Source organism: Numida meleagris, chromosome 10 (genome assembly GCF_002078875.1).
Source record: "Numida meleagris isolate 19003 breed g44 Domestic line chromosome 10, NumMel1.0, whole genome shotgun sequence".
Classification (NCBI taxonomy): Eukaryota; Metazoa; Chordata; class Aves; order Galliformes; family Numididae; genus Numida; species Numida meleagris.
The window spans coordinates 9,592,561-9,612,708 of NC_034418.1; the positions used below are offsets into that span (position 1 = coordinate 9,592,561).

Below are 20,148 nucleotides of genomic sequence, written 5' to 3' on the forward strand. Positions count from 1 at the left end.
GCTAACTTCGCCGCCTCACTCGAGTAAGCTTCCGACAGGTACACAGGGCGACTACTCGAGAGCGAGCGAGGCACGAAGAGGAAAGAAAGACAGAAAGCCCGCCAGGTGGAACCGGGCTCCTTGTGTGGAGGTGCGCACGAGCCCGGCCCGGGGGTAGCAGCGCCGCCTCAGATCGGGCGACCGGGATGGGGCTGGCAGCTCCGAAGCCCACCTGAACCCCCGGGGCTCCGCCCGCCGCTCACCTTCCGAAAGTAGCCGTCCTCCTCCGGGCAGCCGCGGGCCGGCAGGGCGTCCGTCATCTCCGAGCGAGAGAGCTGTCCTCTACGGCGCTGCTGCGGGGAGCCGCGACCCTACGGGAAATGCCGGCGCTGCCCCCACGGCGCCGCTCGGCTCCACCCCCGGCGGGCGGGGAGCAGCTGCCCCGCCCCGCGGCCGTGCCCCTCGCTGCTCCGGGTCGGGTGGCTTCGCGCGGCGACCCCCCGTAGAAGGCCGGGCGCGCCGTGCAGGTTGCGCGGCCGGGCAGCCCCGGCGTGCGGAGCGAGGTCCGGGTACGGGCGGTGGCTGACGGGCGTGGGGCTCCTCCCCGGCCCGCCGGTTGCACCCCGCGCTCCCGTGAGGCGTGGCGGAGTCCGGCTGGGACCCCGGGTTACCGCTCGCCTCCTGCCGCTTCCGCCGGCCTCCCCTCGTCCCTGTGCCAGAACAGTGCCCCGGCTAGCCCTCGTGGCCCCAGGGCCGCCGGCAGCGCTGCGGTCACCGCCCGCATCAGGGAGGGGCGGCCTCGGCCCCCAGCACCGCGCTGTGTGGGCTCCGGACTCCGCGTGGGCACGGCTCACCGAACTGAGCCCGGGGAACGATCCAGGGCCTGGGTCCTGATGGCCCGAGGGCAGACGGGACTTGGCCCCGAGTATGGGAAATTTCTGTGGGGTCAGCCTCAGAAGTGCAAAAATCTGCGGTGTTCACAGAGAGAACGTCACGTCTTCAAAAAATTCCACTGTGCAGCCGGTTCTGCAGATGTTTCTGTTGGACACTCGAGTAAGGAAACGGGCAGTATCGGTTGCTATTGCTACCCAGGCCTGAGCTACAGTTATGTGGGCTTTAAGCATGTAAGGATGTCACGTATCAAAGGGCTCAAAGTGATTATTAGCAAACGTATCCTGTCCTTTTCTGGTTTTTGTCTTTCTGTAGCCTTAATCTTCAGGAGCCAGGAAGGTGTCTGCAAAGACAGCCGTTCTTTATCGAAGGAAAATATCTTTGGAATTATGTCCCACACAGAAGCTCCCTTTGAAAGCGCCGGTATCTCCAGGGAGTTGTGCAGAGCGGTCTGGCTGAGCTGTGCCCGCTGCTGCTTTAAGGGAGAACACACGAGTCAGCAGTTCAGAAATTGGGATCCAGAGACACAGTGTTGTCTCTCTTGAGGTTGGTTGAATTTTGTTCTTCCAGACATTGTACGCTCCCACCCCAGTACCTTTTTCTTTTCCCCCCCCAGTAATTCTAAAGATACTGGATCAATGCAGCAATTTGCGTGTCAAAGTAGAAATAGGTAAAAATGGGAAAGTAACTTAACTTCCTTCAATCTCTCTTTAAATTGTGGGAAAATGTTTTAAATTGTTTTTCTATTGTTAGAAAACATACTGACCTGCCAAAGAAAAATATCTGAAAAACTTAATCTTGCCAAATCAGTGTAAATCTCCCAATATGTAGTTGAAGTTAACATCAGTGAGAGATAAATCAGCAAATTGTCAGCATGGGCTGTGCTGATACAATCAGGCAGTCAGCACAGCGCTGCTTTCACTGGGTTTATTGAAAATGGATCTAGCATGAAGGGTATAGCTATTACTCCAAACAGAGACATAAGAGTTTGTAGCCTGGTTAAAGGGTCAGATGGTTAACAACGAGACAAGTGACTGTTACTGTGGTGTGTGTAAAGCACAAATTTGCATAAGTTTCTGCAGAGAATGGTACCGAAGATAACTTACTTGTAGCATATCTCGGTGGCAGACTGCAGACTGCAGCCTTTCACAGTTGCTGGTGGATACTTGGAATGAAACAAAGTCAGCAGTGTTACACACAGTGAACTTCTCCAGCAACTTCAAGAATCTGAGATAGCTCTTATAGGCTTCCTCCCCCATGGTGAGCACCCTGAGAACATCTTCCAACACCCTCTGAGCTGCCAGATTAGACTTTCCCTCACTTTGATAAAGGTACTTCGTGACTGTGTCAGGATTTATCTCATATTTCTTAAGTCTCAGTAAGTTTTGCCTGCCTACAGAGTGCTCCTCTTAGTGAATATGATCTTTTGCAGAAGACATGTTGATTGCATGGTCTCAGAAGTTAGGACTGAGCTATGTAATGATGGGGTAAGAGCACTCCATGACCCTGGAATGTAAATTGCAGCTTAGAACGTTCCAAAAACTGATTTATCTCAGAAAACATGTCCCTACTCTTCTAACCATTTGGTTAAATAACTTGTTTCCAGTTGCTGTTAGAATTCTGAAATAGAGGTGGGTTCATACCACAGACTTTCTCAGTTTCTCACAATTGTATTAATCAGAGGATTTGGTTTCCTGCATTGTAGAGATTGAGCAATAACCGACTGGGAATCAGTAACTCATGCACTCAGAAAAAGGGATCCGCAGAGGCAGATGTTTGGTTGAAATCTGTAACCATAGGAGACCAAATTCAGCGAACTGGTGCACAGGACATGGCACTGTCTCTGAGAAAGCATCTCTTACCAGATGCTCAAGGATTTGCATCCAGTGAAAATCAGTGTGTTGTGCCTAAAATACTGAAGCTGAGAGCAACTGATGTTATCTCTGCATCAAATCTCTCTCTTTGTTTTCCAGAACTCTGTGCTTCAGGCTTTCTGCATTTTCACAGATAAACCAGCCAGGTGAAGCAAACAAAGACTGCATTGAAAACAGGCTTTCAATGCCTTTTCTGCCTTTCAATGGCAGAGCCTGAGTTGTCCCAGTTTTTGTCCCACAGAAGTCAAGGTGAGAGAGAGGTCAGAATTTGAATAGCCTTACCACAGAGACACAATAGTATACATAGATACATGCATATATATCATAGTATATGCGTACATACGCATTATGTGGCATGCTTCTATCATGTCTGTGTAATTCTGCCTGCTCAGTCAGTCCTGTCCTTGCCCTCCCTCATCAAAAAAAAAGTGAATACATGAAATTCCAGTCCTTGTTTTAGTCCTTATGCTTCTCTTTGGCCAATAGGAAATGGTCTCAGTTCAGGACATTCATTTCCTGCTGCAACTTGTGTTGATGCAGTTATACACTGAAGATATGAATTTGATTTGACTTAGTAAGAACAGTACTATTCTGTGGGAAGAGAACTTTTTTTTTTTTGTGACTAGAAACATTGCAGCTATAGTATGGCAACAGGTGCTTCAAAAGCAGTTTTTGTCCCAGATAGACGAGGATGCTTATCAGCAAAAGCACATCAGAATGATAGTGTACAAAGAGAGAAGTTTGCTTCAAACGCATGCTGATTTTCAAGGTAGATTCTTGAATTCTGGACATATTTATTGCTCCTTCAATTGTTGGCTTGGAATATTAAATATTAATGTTTCATATTAAATATTAAATATTATTCTGAGAGCAAAAAAGATTTTGTCAGCATCCCTGACAGTCTGTAACTTTACAGTTGTCGAGTTCTTTATTTCTGAAGATTGTAGTTCTTTAGTAAGGGAATGTCTGGCTACAGCAGGGAAGATGTAGGTGAGGAGAGAGGAAAAGGGCTCATAGGCCAATTTTATTTTCTTTCTCACACAATTCTCTGCAAATATGCATTTAGCAAAAGAAAACAAGAGAATGGCAAAAACAGGCGTGGGGGCACAGTAGTAATAGTGATGTCTATCTCATTAAAGGCTGATAAAAGTTTACTAGACCTAGGACTTTTTGAAATCAAAAAGTTTTGTGACTAAGAATGGAAGGTCTTCTCTTAAACAAAAGAAGCCCTTCTGCATTTTATGGCAGAAGAATTGAAAAGTGACCAGACAGGAATGGCAAGGAAGAAGTGCCAGAAGTTTTCCTAACCAAGACATTTAGAGAGCGATACCAAACGGTATAAAAAGTGGAACGCAAAATCGGTGGTAAGTCTAAATTGTATATAAAGTATACAATTGGCTACAGGTGCAGTATTTCACTGCTTCAAGTTAACTGTTTTGCATGGGTTAACTGGAGCTTTATCATATTTGAAACAATACATTGTAGTTTCAGTGAGATGCAATAAATAATGTAAGGTTAGACATGGGCAAAATGATCACCACTTGTTCCAGATAATGCCTTGTCTTTAGCTGAAACCCTTAGATAAAAATCTGTATACTTAAGGACCATATGCATTATCTCTTTTGTTGTTGTTTGTTCATCCTTTAGAAAATGAAAATTAGCACTTTGTAAAAGCTTAACGCCTTAGGGTTTGTACTTCACGTATCTGTTTCCTGCAATGATGCTGTAGCCATGCGCTGTAAGGATGAATATTAGGGATGAATATTATTCCCACTAACCCAAGATAAGTCAGCGGTGAAGTCGTTTGTCTCTTTTGCCCTGTTTTGAATAGTAAAAATGTAGTCTATTTAATATTCTGTTTTGAATTCTTGTTCTTATATACTCTTTTTTTTTAAACTTTTTTTTTTTAATTTGTAGAATAATCAAAATTTTGTTTTCTACTTTTGTGCATGGATTATGCTGGTTTCAGTTTGCAGTAGCAGTGATTCAAGTCACTTAAAACTAAACAATAATAAGTTATCTATTTGAGGGACTGCTGTTAAAGAATACAGAACATTATAAAGGATATGGGAAGTAATGTTTGTGGTCTCCCTCTTTGATGAACTAATTCAAAAACAGATGCTGAAAACATATTGGAAAACAAAATCTGATCTCCATCTGTAGGTTAGGGGCCCAAATTCAGCTTTACGTGTACTAGCTTTGAGCTTTTATTTTAAAATGCTGATTTTTTTTTTCACCGCTCAAATCACTATTAAAAAAATGTATTTCAAACATAAACTATCCAAACCTACAAAAATGTTAGTTGAATTACCATTACCAAAAGTCATTGGCATCGTCTTGTTTAACAGCTACAGATAGTAACTATCACCTGCTTTAACAACTGTAAATAGGAGACAGAGTTTACCATGGACAAGGAAATACCACTGCGATGCAAAAGTATTCCTAATCTGATAAGATCTTTAAAGGGGAAAAAAAAACCTTCAAGATTTGATTACCCTATCTCTTTGAACTTAGCAGACAAAACACTCAAAAGATTTTCTGTTGACATTGTGCAAAAAAAAAAAAAAAAAGTTTATTTAAGTATTTGTGTTAATCCAAATCCCTCAGACTTTACTATTTAGGAATAATTATTTCCTAAACAAAAAGAAAAAGCGACTCTGCTAACAACTCATTTTGCCACTATGTGCTCTAGGATAACTGCTTACTAATTAGTAATGATGAGAAAAGTTAATGTACGTAGATAAATGCCTGTGGCTTATACTGAGTTGTTTTTGAGCCAACCATAGTCCTAAATAACAGAGTACCCTCTATTTGCATACAACTGTGTAAATATTTCCTGTGGAAACCTGAAACCACATGAAACTCGGGTAGTTTCACTTTGAAAGAAACTAGTTCTGTGCATACAAACAAACACAAAGGCTGGATTAGAGAGTACACCGCTAAACTTAAAGGAGACCTATCTAAGAAGTGCAGGAGTCTTTTATAGCTGTTGTGATTTAGTTTTAAGGAATTCAATAAATTGGTGATCCTTGCAAAAGTTCTGAATGGAACATGAAACTACTTCACAAAAAGAAGTGATGTGTATTTTTTTTTCGTGTATACTTGTTTTTTTTTTTTCTAATAATAAAATGTTGAGTGAACCTCAGTCTGACGGAAAACTGTAAGGCTGAGAAATCAAATGAATCACAACTGTTACAGGAGTTTCCAACAGATAATACTGGGGAATGAGGAAATTAGAATGTCTGTTTTGAACACTTAGGTCATCATTGATGGATATTTTTTTGTTCTGATACGGTCTTTATACAAATATGTTGAATAAAAGCTTCCCTTGTGAGGTGCATCTCCCAGAGGTCTGAATGCTAACACCCTGCACTGATTCCTGGTGCACGTTGCTTGTCAGTAGCTCTTACAGCAGTGTGGTCACGCAAGTTTGGCTGCTTGTCAGCTCCAAACTGCAGTGAAATTAAATCCACGTCTCCTTGTTTGCATTGCCTCGGAGAGGTTGCTTTGTGCTTTGCTTTTAGATAAAATCTGTCTCACAGATATGTGCTGCCATTTTCCTAACCTGAGCCCAGCGGTACTCTGAGAACCGTTCTGTTCTGGTGACGAGATGTTAGGAGGCTGTAGCTAGGTGGCTACCGCGTCCGGCGTTTGGCTTTATTTAGCATTATTAATTGCCAAAGTCACCACGCAGCGCCTCAGCTGGCTTGGAACAAGCCGCTGCGTTGTTTTCTGTTTCCACACAGCGTCCCGCGCAGCTCGCAGGCTGCCTTGGGCTCTCCGCAGAAACTCGTTTTAGTGTTCGCGTTGCTCGGGGGGGACCCCGCGTGGTCACAGCGGGGCGCTGAGGGGCGGGGCGCGGCGCTGAGGGGAGGGGAGGGCCACCCCCACCGCCTCACGTGACCGCGCACTGTCCCGCGCGAGCCGCCGTCGCGGCAAGATGGCGGCCGACTCGAGCGACGGCGAGGAGGAGGATTTGGTGAACTATGGGACCGCGCTGCAGCCCCTGCAAGAGGGTGAGGGACCCCAGGGAGCTCGCCTGGCCTCCTCCGCCGTTCTAACTTGCGCTATGGTGAGGGTGGCCGGGTGTCCCGGAGGAGAGGCCCGGCGAAATAACGCGGCCCGGCCCAGGGCTGGGAGCGGCGGGGCCTGTGCAGCGTGCGTGTGTCGGCGCCGTGCTGCGTCTGGCTGTGTCTTACTTAGACTTTAGTTATAACTTCTAAGGCGTACGCTGATCTGTGGGCGTGCCCTACGTTTGTATTCACGGTACAGACAGCGTTGCCTGAGCACCTCTGCACGGCTGTGAGTGCTGAGCCTGTCACTCTACAAGTACTGCTGCCAGGCGTGCTGCCTGCTGGACAGATGGGGGCTGTGTGCGTGCAAAACGCTCCGACTGGGTTTTGGGGTTCTGGGAGCTCTGTGGCACCCGGCTGCTGTCACTTGGAACATTTTGAAAGCAAACAGCCAGTGAGTGGTGTTTGGGAGCTGTCTGCCTGGAGGTAAAGAGAAGTTTTGTTGCCTGTTGGGGGCTGGAAAGCAGCAGGATGCCGTGCAAAGAGAGGTGCTTCTTTAATAGAATGATGACAAATGGTGGTCTGGTAGTGGCAGTTTCAGTGGACCAGTGCTTAGAGAAACTGCAGTCTTACACATTATTTTTTGCCAAGGCAGGAACTCCTAAATTCTTAACAATTAGTGATAGTGGTGTTATATGCCTCAATGAGCTTATGCGAAAAGGGAATTGGGCCTTGTGAGCGTGAGTTTGTTGTCACCGTAAAGTACACTGGAATGCCTTGATCCTACAGAAGGTTCAGTGTGGGCTATGTAAGGCTTCACAAGCTTCTCTTTATGAATGGAAAGTATTTCAAGTATTGTGTTTTGTCAGTGGAATAACTGATTCTGTTGAAAATTTGTTGTAGTAGGATTTTTTATAGAAAACCTTTATGTAAAAAAAGTTGCATAGTTAACTTGTCAATCAATATTAAGGAGAATCTGGGTGGTATTTACTTTTTTAAAACTTTCTAGTGGTTCGTGAATAGTTCTTATGTACCTGTGACAAGCAGGAAACATTTACAGACTGGAGGCATTGTTAAGCAGACTCGTAATTTATTAGTCTGATTGTAGTAAATGAAACGTGCTCAGAACTGGTAAGAATTTAGGATTTCTGTTTGAATACTTCATGCTTTTGCTCTGTCAGTGTACATTAACGGCGTACACAAGTATATAAAGTAGAGAGGGAATAAGTGTAATGTGCTGATGCTTTTTACTTCAGGGTAGCTACTATTCAGTCCTGTTCTTAACTGCAAGGGAAGAAATGGCTTCTGGACCAAGTAGAGGTTCTATTTTTTACGTAATGTTATGACTGACTTTCTGATTTGTCTCATTGTAGGTGAACGAATTAAAAAGCCCGTCCCTCTTCAAGAGCAGACTGTTAAAGATGCAAAGGGTCGATATCAGCGTTTTCATGGAGCATTTACTGGTGGCTTCTCTGCTGGTTACTTTAACACTGTTGGCACAAAGGAAGGTGAGATATTTTTCTGTCACCAGGGAGGGGTTGCTTGATCACTGTAGTATAACATCGATGAAAGAGAAATAAAAGTCATCATTTTTTTTCCTGCACTGTTTGTTATTATGTAAATAGTTGGAACAGAATTTTTGGAGTTACTTAAACTTTGTTTCTCAGACTGCAGCTCTATGAATGTTCTCCTGATGTAACCTTTAGGTGTAAGGTTCAAATGTTTGAGTTGTTTTCAGATGCTATGTTGTAGTTTGCAGTACCTTACTTTAGATGGTTTGCCTTCTTTAAAGGATGGACACCTTCAGCTTTTATATCATCACGGCAGAAGAGAGCAGACAGAACTGTTCTTGGACCAGAAGACTTCATGGATGAAGAGGTAAACTGAGAAAGAAATAGGTCTCTTTTGGAATTTGTTGCCATGGCTGTGAGTGTTTCAGGCCATGAAAAAATAACTTAAATAACAAAAGTTAAAGTAACTTTAAAATTATTTCATGTATACGTTGTTATATTCCTATGTTCTATAGGATGTTTAATAGATTGACATAGCAAGTTTGTGTAATCTCAATATTAAAAAAAAAAACAATACTTCAAACCTTTCATTTTCTCTTATCAGGAGGTACAAATGCTTTTGAAGCTGTTCGTAATATGACCATTCAAGTTACATAGAAATCAACCATATAAACATATTGAAAAATGTTGCCAATATAAGGGTCACACCCGGTTTTCTTTCCTTTACTGTTACAGTAAGTATTTCAGGGAAAATGTTTTCTAATGTAATTTTTCTGTTTTGCCTGTCTTTTCTAGGATCTTAGTGAATTTGGGATAGCACCAAAAGATATTACAACCACAGATGATTTTGCATCCAAAGCTAAAGACAGAATAAAAGAGAAAGCTAGACAGATTGCAGGAGTCGTTGCTGCCATTCCAGGAACTAGTGCATTTGATGATTTAATAGGACCATCAAAGTAAGTAAATTTAAATTGAAGTTAACCAAGAAATTCCTTTTGCATACAAGGGCATTGATAAGAGAAGCAATGTTTGACTGGAGTAATTCATGAAAGAGTCTTCAAGATCTGCAGTATTACCTTCTCAGAGAGGCCTCCTTGTGGATTTTTTTGTATTTGCAGACTTGTACCAGGCAAATGCTTACAAACTGGTGCAGCGTATAAGCAAATGTTGATGCATTTGGATTTTGATTGAAAGTGTGGTACAAAAGCATACTTTCAAATGGTGTGATTCTCTGTTAGATTTCAAGGGATGTTAGAATTGTGACTTTTTTATTTTTCATTTCTTTTGTTTTCTTCTTAGAATAACAATTGGAGTTGAACTGTTGCGAAAAATGGGTTGGAAAGAAGGACAAGGAATTGGACCGCGAGTCAAGAGAAAGCCACGTAGGCAGAAACCTGGTAAGTTCAGTGAAGTGCCTAAACTCAGTAGTAGAAAGCTAGCATTCACACACCCGTTAAAAAGTCCATATTAATATTTTATTTAATCTATTTATTTAATTTTAGAGAAATGTAATAAAGAACTTTAAGTTAATAATGATGCTGTTACATCTGTTACAGACCCTGAAGTGAAAATATATGGTTGTGCATTACCACCTGGACTCTCGGAAGGTTCTGAGGTATTGTACAGGCAGAAGAGATAGAAATAACTTACTTATACATAACTTACATGTGTTTACACCCTTTACAAAAAACTTTTTGATGTTTTTAAGCAGTACTTTAACGCACCATTAAAAGTTTTGTTAAAATGTTCATAAATATTTATTATGGGTGTGGTGGTTCATAAATAGTTTAATATATAGCTACAGAAACTTGAACTTGCCTAGTCTCATATTAACTAAATGTTGTAAAAGCTAAATATACAATACTCTTTTTTTCATAGTTATTCTTACGTACTTTAATTTTCTACAAGGATGAAGAGGATGAGTACCAGCCAGAGAATGTGACGTTTGCACCAAAAGATGTAATGCCTGTAGATTTGACTCCAAAAGAGAATGTCCATGGACTTGGCTATAAGGGCTTGGACCCCTCCCAAGCTTTGTTTGGTGCTTCTGGAAAAGAACACCTTAATCTATTTGCAGCTGATTCTGAAGACCCAAGTAATTTAATTGGTGATGTGAGAAACAATAGAAGAAGAAAACTAGGTATCACAGGCCAGGTAAGATATTCTTTTGTGTATTTTATTAGTAGAGTGATAAAATCTTATTTATTTAGAATGGAAGGCACCTAATCATTGTAGAGTTACAGTAAGAAACCTTAAGTGTGATTTGGAAACAGGTTAAGAAGTCTACCTTTTTTTCCATTGTTTAGCTTGTTTAATATAAAAGTATGGACAAATCCTTATAACTCTTAACTGCTTTCATTTGTCAGTGTTTTTAATGAGAAATAATAGAGTAAAAATAGCTCACTGAATGATTGAACTGAGAAAATTCTTGTGTTACTTTGATTAGAGAAAGTTGATATTGAATATGCTTTTAGTTGTTTTTTTTTGTCAATTTTACTGAATTTTTTCAGTGATGTTGAATCTCTGAGATAGAGGGGTTTACTTTCTTCTGTTGTATTTGTAGTTCTTATGTAGAAGGAGCTCTGTCAATTTATATAATTTTGAGAATTATACTTCATTAATTTTCATGCCTTTTTTTCTCTCCCTTAATAATTTTACCTGCACTTAGTCAGATGCAAAGTCTTTCCTCTAGAATTAGGCTGCTGTCCTCGCCTTGTACAGACCAAACTTATTGTCCCTCCCTGCGAAGGGATTGAAATAAGTAGAATCTGTTTGCTTCCTCTCCCATGCCCCTCATCCCCCAGTTGGAACCACTTGTTTCTTTGTGTGAAGTAGTACATCTTTTCCCAGTATACATATGTATATTGGACATCTTGCATAGTGTAGATGGTTAGATGCAGACGTAGATGTGGTCCAACATGTGACTTACAATATAATTTTCACATTTTTGTGTTCTCATTCCTTTTGTTTGAAATATATTACAGGCTTTTGGTGTAGGAGCTTTAGAGGAGGAAGATGATGATATTTATGCAACCGAAACATTGTCAAAATATGATACGGTTCTAAAAGATGAAGAACCTGGAGATGGCTTGTATGGCTGGACAGCGCCTAAGGAGTATAGATCCAAAAAAAGTAAGAATTATAGTTATGTCTAAAGACTTAATGTGATTTGTATTTAAAACATATCCAGGTAGTGTCGTCTGTCTTTTCAGGTATTTTTAGTAGACTGGTATCTTCTAGCTTTGATTTCTGTAGCTTCGCCTTGTCTTCTTGGAATACTCATATGTTCCAATTCTGGAAATAATTATTCTAACCCTCCAGTAATGCCAGTTTAGACTGAGCACCCAAATTATATTTTGAAAAGAGCTGTATGTGTTGCTTCGTGAAATACAGTATTCAATTGCACTGAAGAAAGAGATTATTATGAAGTATAGCCCCAAATATGACCCACTACTCCTAAATAGATTTTTTTTAGACAGACTTGCTTATTTTCAAATGACAACATTTGTAAATTTTATCTTGATACTGCTTGATTAGAGTGCAGCTTTTAAGTGCTTGGAATGCATTAGTGATTTCTGAAGTGACTCGTGACGTTTGTTGTGTGCGGTTCATGGCACGCACAATGTTAGATGTGCATGTAATGGCACTGTTGTCTCACTTGTAGCCACATTCAATTATGTTCCGTAAAATATTCTGCAAAATGTAATATTCAGGAAAAAAATGTTTTTATGAAAAATATGTGTTTTAAATATTGACCAGCTCTGTGATTGTTTTTGTAGGGTCTGAAACAGAAGTTAAATATATAGGCAAAATCTTGGATGGCTTTTCCTTGGCATCAAAGCCATCAGCTCCAAACAAGGTAAGCAGATACTGATGTTTTTGCAATAAGAATAACAATGAAAGCAAAATTGACATGTGAGATGTATGGATTTTACTGTGGCATAATACTTTTTTATGTTCTTCGAAATGGAAGTTCTAGTAAGCAATAAAGATTGCTGACTAAGCAAAGAAGTCAGACTACTGCATTAAACTTTGCCCATGTTCAGACTTCAAGCAAATGCATTCACTATTATTTTGCATAAAGATGGAAGAATAATTTGATTTAATTTGGCAATAAAAAATGTACCTCTGCTTTTACATCTTTCGGATGTAGCGTCCAGTTTTCTGTAAAAATCAGGCTCCACACTTATCTACTTCATGGTTTCGGTGGCAAGTTAGTTTGTCAGCCTGATTCTTAGCTTAGCATCTTTCATGCCATGTATGTTTCCATAAATTAGAATTGTGAAAAGAGTTGTGTGACATTGTCCTTTTGCTAATGAAGAAAGGAGAAACATATGCATGGTGTATAAAACTGCATTCTATGAGAGGCAGAGGGGTAATCTTTGAAGTTACAGCTCGCATGAAGAATGTGGAGAAAAAGAGCTCTGATGAAAGACATGAAAATACATTAAGCACAGAAGTACTCAACAGTTCAATTAAATGACTAAGTCATATGTGACTTCTGTTTTAAAAAACATAATCAGGAGCACACATTGTCAAACAGAAGCAATACATATTAAGACTGCTTAATTTTTGCTGCTGCTCAATGTGCACGTTTTCCTATTTTGCATAACTATTATATATTGACAACAGAACAATTTGTTCCAAAAGTTTTTATTACAGTGCCACTTACTGGTTCAGCCTAAAAGAATGCAATGTCTCTTTGTACTGTTGCTTGTAAATTGAGGAATTTTTAGATCGAGGTTACATTTCTCAATCCCATTTCTAAAAATTTAACACAAAGTTGTATCTTGCTCTTGTGGTGGTTTTGTTTTTCTTCTTTTTTCCACTTCTCTGTAAAGATTTATCTGCCACCTGACCTGCCACGAAATTACAGACCAGTCCATTACTTTCGACCTGTAATAGCAGCTGGGAATGAAAACTACCGTTTACAAAAGGCATTAGAGGAATCAACTGGAAAACTGGGGAGTGACACAGCACAGCAAAGCAGGCATGCACTGAATGCGTCTCAGAGGAGGGAACAACTAGGAGAGACCGTTCTAAAAGGTATTGATAGATACAATTGTGCCTTTCCTTGTCCTGTAGGTCCACAAGTTCTTTATGTAACAGTAAAGATTTGGTCCAGACTTGAACATTATTCTAATGTAACTTGTAAATGTGGCTTGTGTTTTTATCTACAATAATAGAAGTTACGAAGTAGTATAAATATGTGCAAATAGCCTAAAAGATGCAGTAGTGACCAGTAGTTTCCATCTGCCATTTCTGCCATCATATTGTGTGTTGTTGCAGAAGAGCATTTTCTCTGCGTATAAGTAGGCTTCCTACTCCACTGCAGTGTCAGAAATAGTTGAAGTAATTTTTCATTTTCACTTATCTCTGACTTCTTTTGGTCATAGGTCCAGCTCCTTCTGTTTTGGAATACCTATCTGAGAAAGACAGAGAAAGACTTAAAGTAGTAAAGCAAGCATCTGAACAACAACTGAAAGCGAAAATGTTGCCTCAGCAGCCACGGAATAGCAGATTCCAGCCAGCCTCCCCAAACGATGCTTCTCACAAATGGCAAATGTTGTTGGGGGGACAGTTAGCAAATGCTGGTTCTAGTGACTTCAAACCATTTGCAAAAGATCCAGAAAAACAAAAAAGATATGAAAGTTTTGTGAAAAGCCTTAAACAAGGAGAAAAAGGTAACTGAAGAGAGAAATCCTGACGTTTTTAATTTTCTCTGAAAGAACATTTTTTTTTGTTTTTGCTTGCTCTCTGTTTTAGTTATTTGATGAAGCTTTGAGTGTAAACACCTATTAAATAAATGAAGTATTAAAAGACAAGAAGTAAAGAGTCAGCATTACAAGTAAAATTGTTTAAAATGTCTATCTTGCATTTGGCAAATGCTGTCATTCTTGCTGTTGAGAAAAACTGCCTCTATTTGTCAAGGAGTAATACAGTTGAGATTAATACTATCCTTAAATAAACATGAAATACTTGCAGGGTTGATTGCCTTTTTTTTTTTTCTTGAAGAGCATCAAACTTAAGTAAAGTTTAATCTCTGTTACGTATTTGTTTCCTTAACTTACAGTGGATACGTTGGAGCGTTACTTAGACCCAAGTATGACTGAATGGGAACGAGGGAGAGAACAAGAAGAATTCTTCCGTGCAGCAATGTTCTACAAGTCCTCCAGCTCAACGTTGGCATCCAGGTTTACCCGGGCCAAATACGAAGATGATGTTGACAAAGTTGAAGTTCCTCGGGACCAGGAGGTATATGTTGTCACAGTATTTTGGTACATTGAAACTACATTTGTTGCCTTACTGCTGATGTACAAAAGTATTTCTCTTTAAAACTCTTTTGTAGTTACGTCAATAATGCTGTGTTGCCTGTTAAGCAAACCTTTGAAAAGACTTAATGCATGTAAAGCATTAATCTGTTCAACTACGCTGAAATGTCTATCTGTCCTGTTGTTAGTATTACAACAGTAATAGTTAATTCACTAAGTTGTTGGTTAACTAGCAAACCATGTTTGACTTTTTCAGAATGATGTTGATGATAAGGAATCTGCTGTGAAGATGAAGATGTTTGGCAAACTCACAAGAGACAAGTTTGAATGGCACCCTGAAAAGCTGTTGTGCAAAAGATTTAATGTTCCCGATCCATATCCTGAGTAAGATGATTAATTAAAAGATTCTTAAATTTTTGAACACTTTTCGAAAATTCTGAGTTTTCATATGCTTGGGAAAAATCTTGCTTGAAGTTTTCTTTTTGTATCATAGTAAATGTATTATAGAATCTCCTAATGTTTTAATTGATCTCATAAAGCATGGTAAAATAACTTCTGACAAAATAATATGCACTTTAAAGACTACTATAGTTTGTTTTAGATAATTTGTTTGTGGAAAACTATAATCAAAAAACATTTCTATTTCCCTGCAGGTCTTCCATTGTCGGTTTACCAAAAGTGAAGAGAGACAAGTATTCTGTATTTAATTTCTTAACTGTGTCTGAGCCTACTACATCTGTAACTCAAGAAACAAATGAAAGAAAACAAGAGAATAATAGTGTGAGCAGTAAGTTGTTGTTGTTTTTTTTTTTTTTAATCGCTTAGCTATGAAGTAATGGAATATAAAAAATGGTTGTCTTTGTTTTGGAGAATAAATTTATCAATCTGATGTTTTTTTAATAGAAGAATACCTGGTATATAAATCAAAAATAAATAATAAATACATCCAATATATTCAATTCAGACATAAAAACTAAAGTCGGTGAGATTATGCTAATTTATTCTATCTAGGAGACCTTTATAGGTCAGATATTCATTAAAAAGATATAAAAATTATCAAACCAGGCTGAAGAAGCAAACTAAATTAAAATCAAGTAGGTCGTGAAATGCAGTAGAATTTGATATGAGAGTGATTTGAATGTTTGGGACTTTTTAGAACCAAAGAAACCTTCAAGATGGGACATGTCAGATAAAGAGAAGGAGAAAAAAGATTCCATCAGTGAATTCATTAGTCTTGCCAGATCAAAAGCTGATCTTCTGCAGAAGCCACCAGTGCCAACAACAGAAGAAAGCGGAACAAAGGCAGGTGAAGCGCTTCCCAGCGAGGTGGGTTTGTAGTGGTGTTGGAATATGAAGGAGAATGACTGTAAACCTTGGAAATAATGTTGTATAGCATATGAATTGGTTTAATAAAGATTAGTTTGCCAAAGGGCTAGCTCAGGATAAGCAAACAGAAAGTGAGCTTGCTTTTGAAAGAACTCTGAGGTTATAACCCTGAGATGTAAAACTTTCACCATTTACAAGGATGGCAAGTATGGCTATACTTGAAGTAGTAGCTTAAGGAAAGATAAAATGTAGCTCACAGTCTGGGAGTTAAATTCAGTAACTTGCACCTACTCTGCTCACAAGCACGGAATATTTATGTATCTTTTCTGCTTTGAGGAGGAGGGTGCATGCTTTGTAGAGGTTGGCAATGCTTTCCTTTTGAATAAATTTAATCTGGTGTGTAAGTGAAGTTTGAACTAATGAATAAGAATTTATAATAATTCAGGATCTGTTTTCAATTGTGTGTAGAGCACAAATTTCAGTACTTTACAGGAAACTGAGCTTAGCAGTGCTCCAACGTTTTGAACTAAGAACTATTAAAATTGTAAACTTCTTATGAGTTGTGATATTTGATTGTTTAGTCAATACATCCCAGCATATTTGAAATTATTTTATTGCTTAACTGATCGAAGAGAGATTCTTAGTTTCTTTAGGTGTTTAAATGTGGTTTGCTACGCTGCTTTGCAGGTAGCTAATGAGGATAAGGATCAGGATCAGGAAGAAGAAAGCAGACCATCCATGGACTTATTTAAGGCCATCTTTGTGAGTTCCTCAGATGAAAAATCATCTTCTGAGGAAGAGAGTGATGAAGAACAGCAACCATCTACTTCAGGAATAGATTCAGAAAGCACCAGACAAGCTGATCCACCTGATAGTAGTTCATCTAACATACAAGGTAGTTCTTAATGCATGCTTATTTTTATAAATATCTTGTAACAGCTTCCTTTATGAATCAAGTACTTCAGGGACTGCTAGGACAGTGCTATACTCTGAACTAACTTGTATAATAGGTCTATTTTGGTTTAAAAACAAAACAAAAAACAGATAAAGGCAATGTGTTGAAATCATTCAGGATGTCAGCTATGCAGTTGGCCCAGGCAGTCCATGGAGATAAAGGATGCTGATCAATTTGCTTTAACTTTTTTTGATACTTCTTGGAAGAAGTATTTTCTTTCAGATAAATGAGTTGGGGTGTTTTTTGGTTTGTTTGTTTTTTTTTTTTTCATAGACAACGTGGCTGTTAAAGCTGAGCCTGCTGTTTCTTCATTGCCTATTCCAAAGCAGGAACAGGATGATGCAGAGGAATTTGGACCAAAGTTGCCTCCGTCTTTTTTTTCTGGTAAGTTCTGTAGACTTGTAGAGAATAAATTCTACATGTTAAAAAGAAATATCATACATACATCTTTAATAAATGTTTGTGAATGAGTACTTTACCTCTTAACTGCCTGTGCTATGTCAAGCATGCGTCAACATGCACTTTGTTACCGTGCTGTGAGGGGCTAGCAGGAATCTTTTTGCCTGTGCTACTTTGTTGTAGTTCCACAGAGGCAAGGTTAATGAACTGTAATGGAGATATCGGATGAGCATTGCAATTTCTTTATTAACAGATTGAAAAGGCATTTCATTACAGTAGGAACTACAGGAATGAGAAAAAAGAACAGTATGAAAAATGAAAACAGTAGAAGTTTAGGCATTTCACATCTGTTTGAAAGCTTTTTTTAAACTAGCCTCTGAAAATTAATATAGAATTTAAATATTAAAATTACCTTTTTGTTGTTGTTTGTATTTTTTGTTTCGGCATTTGCTTTGCACTTTAGGCTCTACATGGCAACAAGGAACAGCGGTGCCAGCAAGTTCTCCAGGGCCTAGTAGGAAAGAAAAACATAAAAAGAACAGAGAGAAACACAAGACCAAGAGAGAACACAAGCATAAAAAGGAAAAGGTATTTAATTAAAATAATCAGCTTATTGGTTCTTTGATCTACCAGTCAGATTTTCTTGTGATTTATGCTATGCTGTAGAAAATAGATACACAGGATTCAAACTGGAACAACTGAGTTTTTCAGACTGGAATTTGAAAACAGGAAATTATCTAGGGTGCTGCTTTTCCCATTTATACAATGTGAGTACAGATATAATATTAATGTTTTATGTTTTATGATGAAGATGCCAGGCGTATTCTGAGAGCTGTGTATAATTCACAACTTCTATATAAACTAATAATCAAATTTCTATCTTGATGCGGTTTAAGTGTTAGAAAGAGATGAGTAGTTTTGGCATTTATTTTTAATTGTTAGCTCAGGCTAGATAGCGCAAAAAAGGTCACTGTTAAGTGTTTCAATTGAACTTAGAGTCTACGATGAAATTGACTTTTAGGGATGTTTGCTTTTTTGTAGTAATTGCCTTTCAGAATAAACCAGCTCTTTCAAAATGAAAATGTAGTATAATGGATTGTTTCTCTTTTTACAGAAAAAGAAACATAGGAAACACAAAACCAAAGGAAAACACAAGAATAAAAAATCAGAAAAAGACAGCAGTTCTGATACTACAGACAGCAGTGATAGCCTTAGTGATATAGATACCACAACCTTGTCACCTAAAGAACTTCTAAGAAGGTAAATAGGAAGTTGACTGAAATACTTGCAAATTTTGCAGTGGATAACTGAAACCTCAACTTATGAGTTTGCAGTTCAGTAACCTGTTTGTAGTGAATGTGGATCAGCCAGTCTCTTTATAAAGCCTACTAGTTTGTTTAATGAAGTGAGGAAATGTTGCTAGTATCTTAAGCTATAGGATAATTAATTTTACGATGGAAGCCTCTAGAGATAAAAGGCTCTAAACACACAACTCTGTGCTAGTTAATGGGGCTTATACTAACAGATGAATGATATTTTGAAGGAATTAAGAATTAAAGAAGTACGGATGGTGAGTCATATTTCCATGACTTTGTCTACTGTCTTTACTTGGAAACATGGAAAGCAATGTTGTCTGCTCCAGAATATTTTAAGTCAGCTTCATTTTGTTGATAATCACCCAGAGACCCAATTCAGGCAGATTCACTGTGTGGCATTGATACTTGGGATGACTCTGTGCTTCAGCAAGGAGCAGTGAAGCAAGGAGAACAATGCTTGTCATGTATGTTTCTGCTAAATCTAAACTGTGTTGTTGTTTCTATAAATAGAGAGTATAGAGGGAGAGAATTGAACATAGTGCTACCAGGGATGTGAAAATAGGAAAAGAGCAATTTGAAACTTTGTTTTGCACCACACTTGAAATCCAATTAAAACTAACTGCATCTGGTTCAGATCATAGTCATCTTAAGTCTCTGTCATCCCATGTGGAACTGTCACCGCATTGGATTGTGCTGAGCCTCTCCTATTAGCAGACAGAGAGGTCTCAACGTGTTTGTTGAGGTATTGCATCCAGCTGTCCTGGCAAAATTATTGTGGTCTAGCTATTTAGTGGAGTGGGAGCGTACTAACAGGAAAAGTCAGCATTCCAAAGGAGTCTGTCTTCCATTTTTTTTGGAACTGAGCTTCAGTTATGTATTTGTCTTTTTGTATTGAAACACAAAAGACTTCTTTTGATTATGTAAATAGCCAAAATGTTTGTGTGCATTTTGCACAGAATAGTTTGACTTCACTGTACAAGCTGATAATTTGGAAGTCTTTGTGTTTGCTGAGCACTGAGATAGAATGCTTTTATCTGATCTTTCTTAATTTAAGCTTTAAGAAACTGCTCAAGTAATTAAATACTCTTGATGATGTATGTTACTGTTTAGCCTAACCTCTTTTTCTTTCTTTTTTTTAGATTGAAACAACTTCAGTATTGAAGAAGCATCTTACTTTCTTCAGTGCTGAATGACTTTTAGATCTCAAATTTTTGATCTCCTCCATGATGGTAGATCAGTCATGTATATATATACTTTGAAGCATTGTAGATAATGTATTCATATTGAATTTGTTTGAAAGTAAATGTTTATATGTTTATTTTGTGATGTTTCATAGGATAAAAATGTAATGATTATGGACTGTTGAAAAAGATTCCTTCTGTGCAGCAAAATGTGAAATATTGCAGGTTCTGTTTTAATTAACACAAAGCAAGATATTTTAATAAACCAAGTACTACAAATCATTTTTGCACAATAAGTCATAACCTCAGACCTCTAGAACCTTGAATCTCTGAAGAAGCATGGGAACGGCACAAAGCTGCTCCGGGGAGGTTCACACAAGGCATTAGGAAAAATTTCTTTGCCACGAGGGTGGTCAAACACTCGCAGCATC

At 38.9% G+C, this 20,148-nt stretch overlaps 2 protein-coding genes across 6 annotated transcripts in view; one reads left to right on the forward strand and one right to left on the reverse strand.

Moving 5' to 3' along the window:
• Positions 1-447, reverse strand: part of RHPN2 (rhophilin Rho GTPase binding protein 2) — a 27,223-nt gene extending 26,776 nt beyond the window's left edge. Inside the window, exon 1 of the mRNA XM_021408416.1 lies at positions 243-447. Within this exon, the coding sequence (XP_021264091.1) occupies positions 243-299 (57 nt within the window). The 5' untranslated portion in view covers positions 300-447. The remainder of the gene's footprint in view (positions 1-242) is intronic.
• Positions 1-19,997, forward strand: part of GPATCH1 (G-patch domain containing 1) — a 22,994-nt gene extending 2,997 nt beyond the window's left edge. The window contains exons 1-22 of one of the 5 annotated variants that reach the window (XM_021408407.1): positions 595-1,032; positions 1,186-1,416; positions 2,844-2,993; positions 8,131-8,265; positions 8,550-8,635; positions 9,064-9,224; positions 9,568-9,665; positions 9,825-9,883; positions 10,177-10,422; positions 11,253-11,400; positions 12,048-12,127; positions 13,110-13,314; positions 13,665-13,952; positions 14,342-14,523; positions 14,797-14,924; positions 15,194-15,327; positions 15,697-15,866; positions 16,554-16,761; positions 17,095-17,205; positions 17,684-17,808; positions 18,335-18,480; positions 19,676-19,997. In XM_021408407.1, coding sequence (XP_021264082.1) covers positions 2,948-2,993; positions 8,131-8,265; positions 8,550-8,635; positions 9,064-9,224; positions 9,568-9,665; positions 9,825-9,883; positions 10,177-10,422; positions 11,253-11,400; positions 12,048-12,127; positions 13,110-13,314; positions 13,665-13,952; positions 14,342-14,523; positions 14,797-14,924; positions 15,194-15,327; positions 15,697-15,866; positions 16,554-16,761; positions 17,095-17,205; positions 17,684-17,808; positions 18,335-18,480; positions 19,676-19,697 — 2,778 coding nt within the window. In that variant the 5' untranslated portion in view covers positions 595-1,032; positions 1,186-1,416; positions 2,844-2,947 and the 3' untranslated portion in view covers positions 19,698-19,997. Of the gene's footprint in view, positions 1-594; positions 1,033-1,185; positions 1,417-2,843; positions 2,994-6,623; positions 6,817-8,130; positions 8,266-8,549; positions 8,636-9,063; positions 9,225-9,567; positions 9,666-9,824; positions 9,884-10,176; positions 10,423-11,252; positions 11,401-12,047; positions 12,128-13,109; positions 13,315-13,664; positions 13,953-14,341; positions 14,524-14,796; positions 14,925-15,193; positions 15,328-15,696; positions 15,867-16,553; positions 16,762-17,094; positions 17,206-17,683; positions 17,809-18,334; positions 18,481-19,675 lie in introns of those variants that run through there. The other 4 variants (XM_021408405.1, XM_021408408.1, XM_021408404.1 and 1 more) reach the window with 4 other exon arrangements.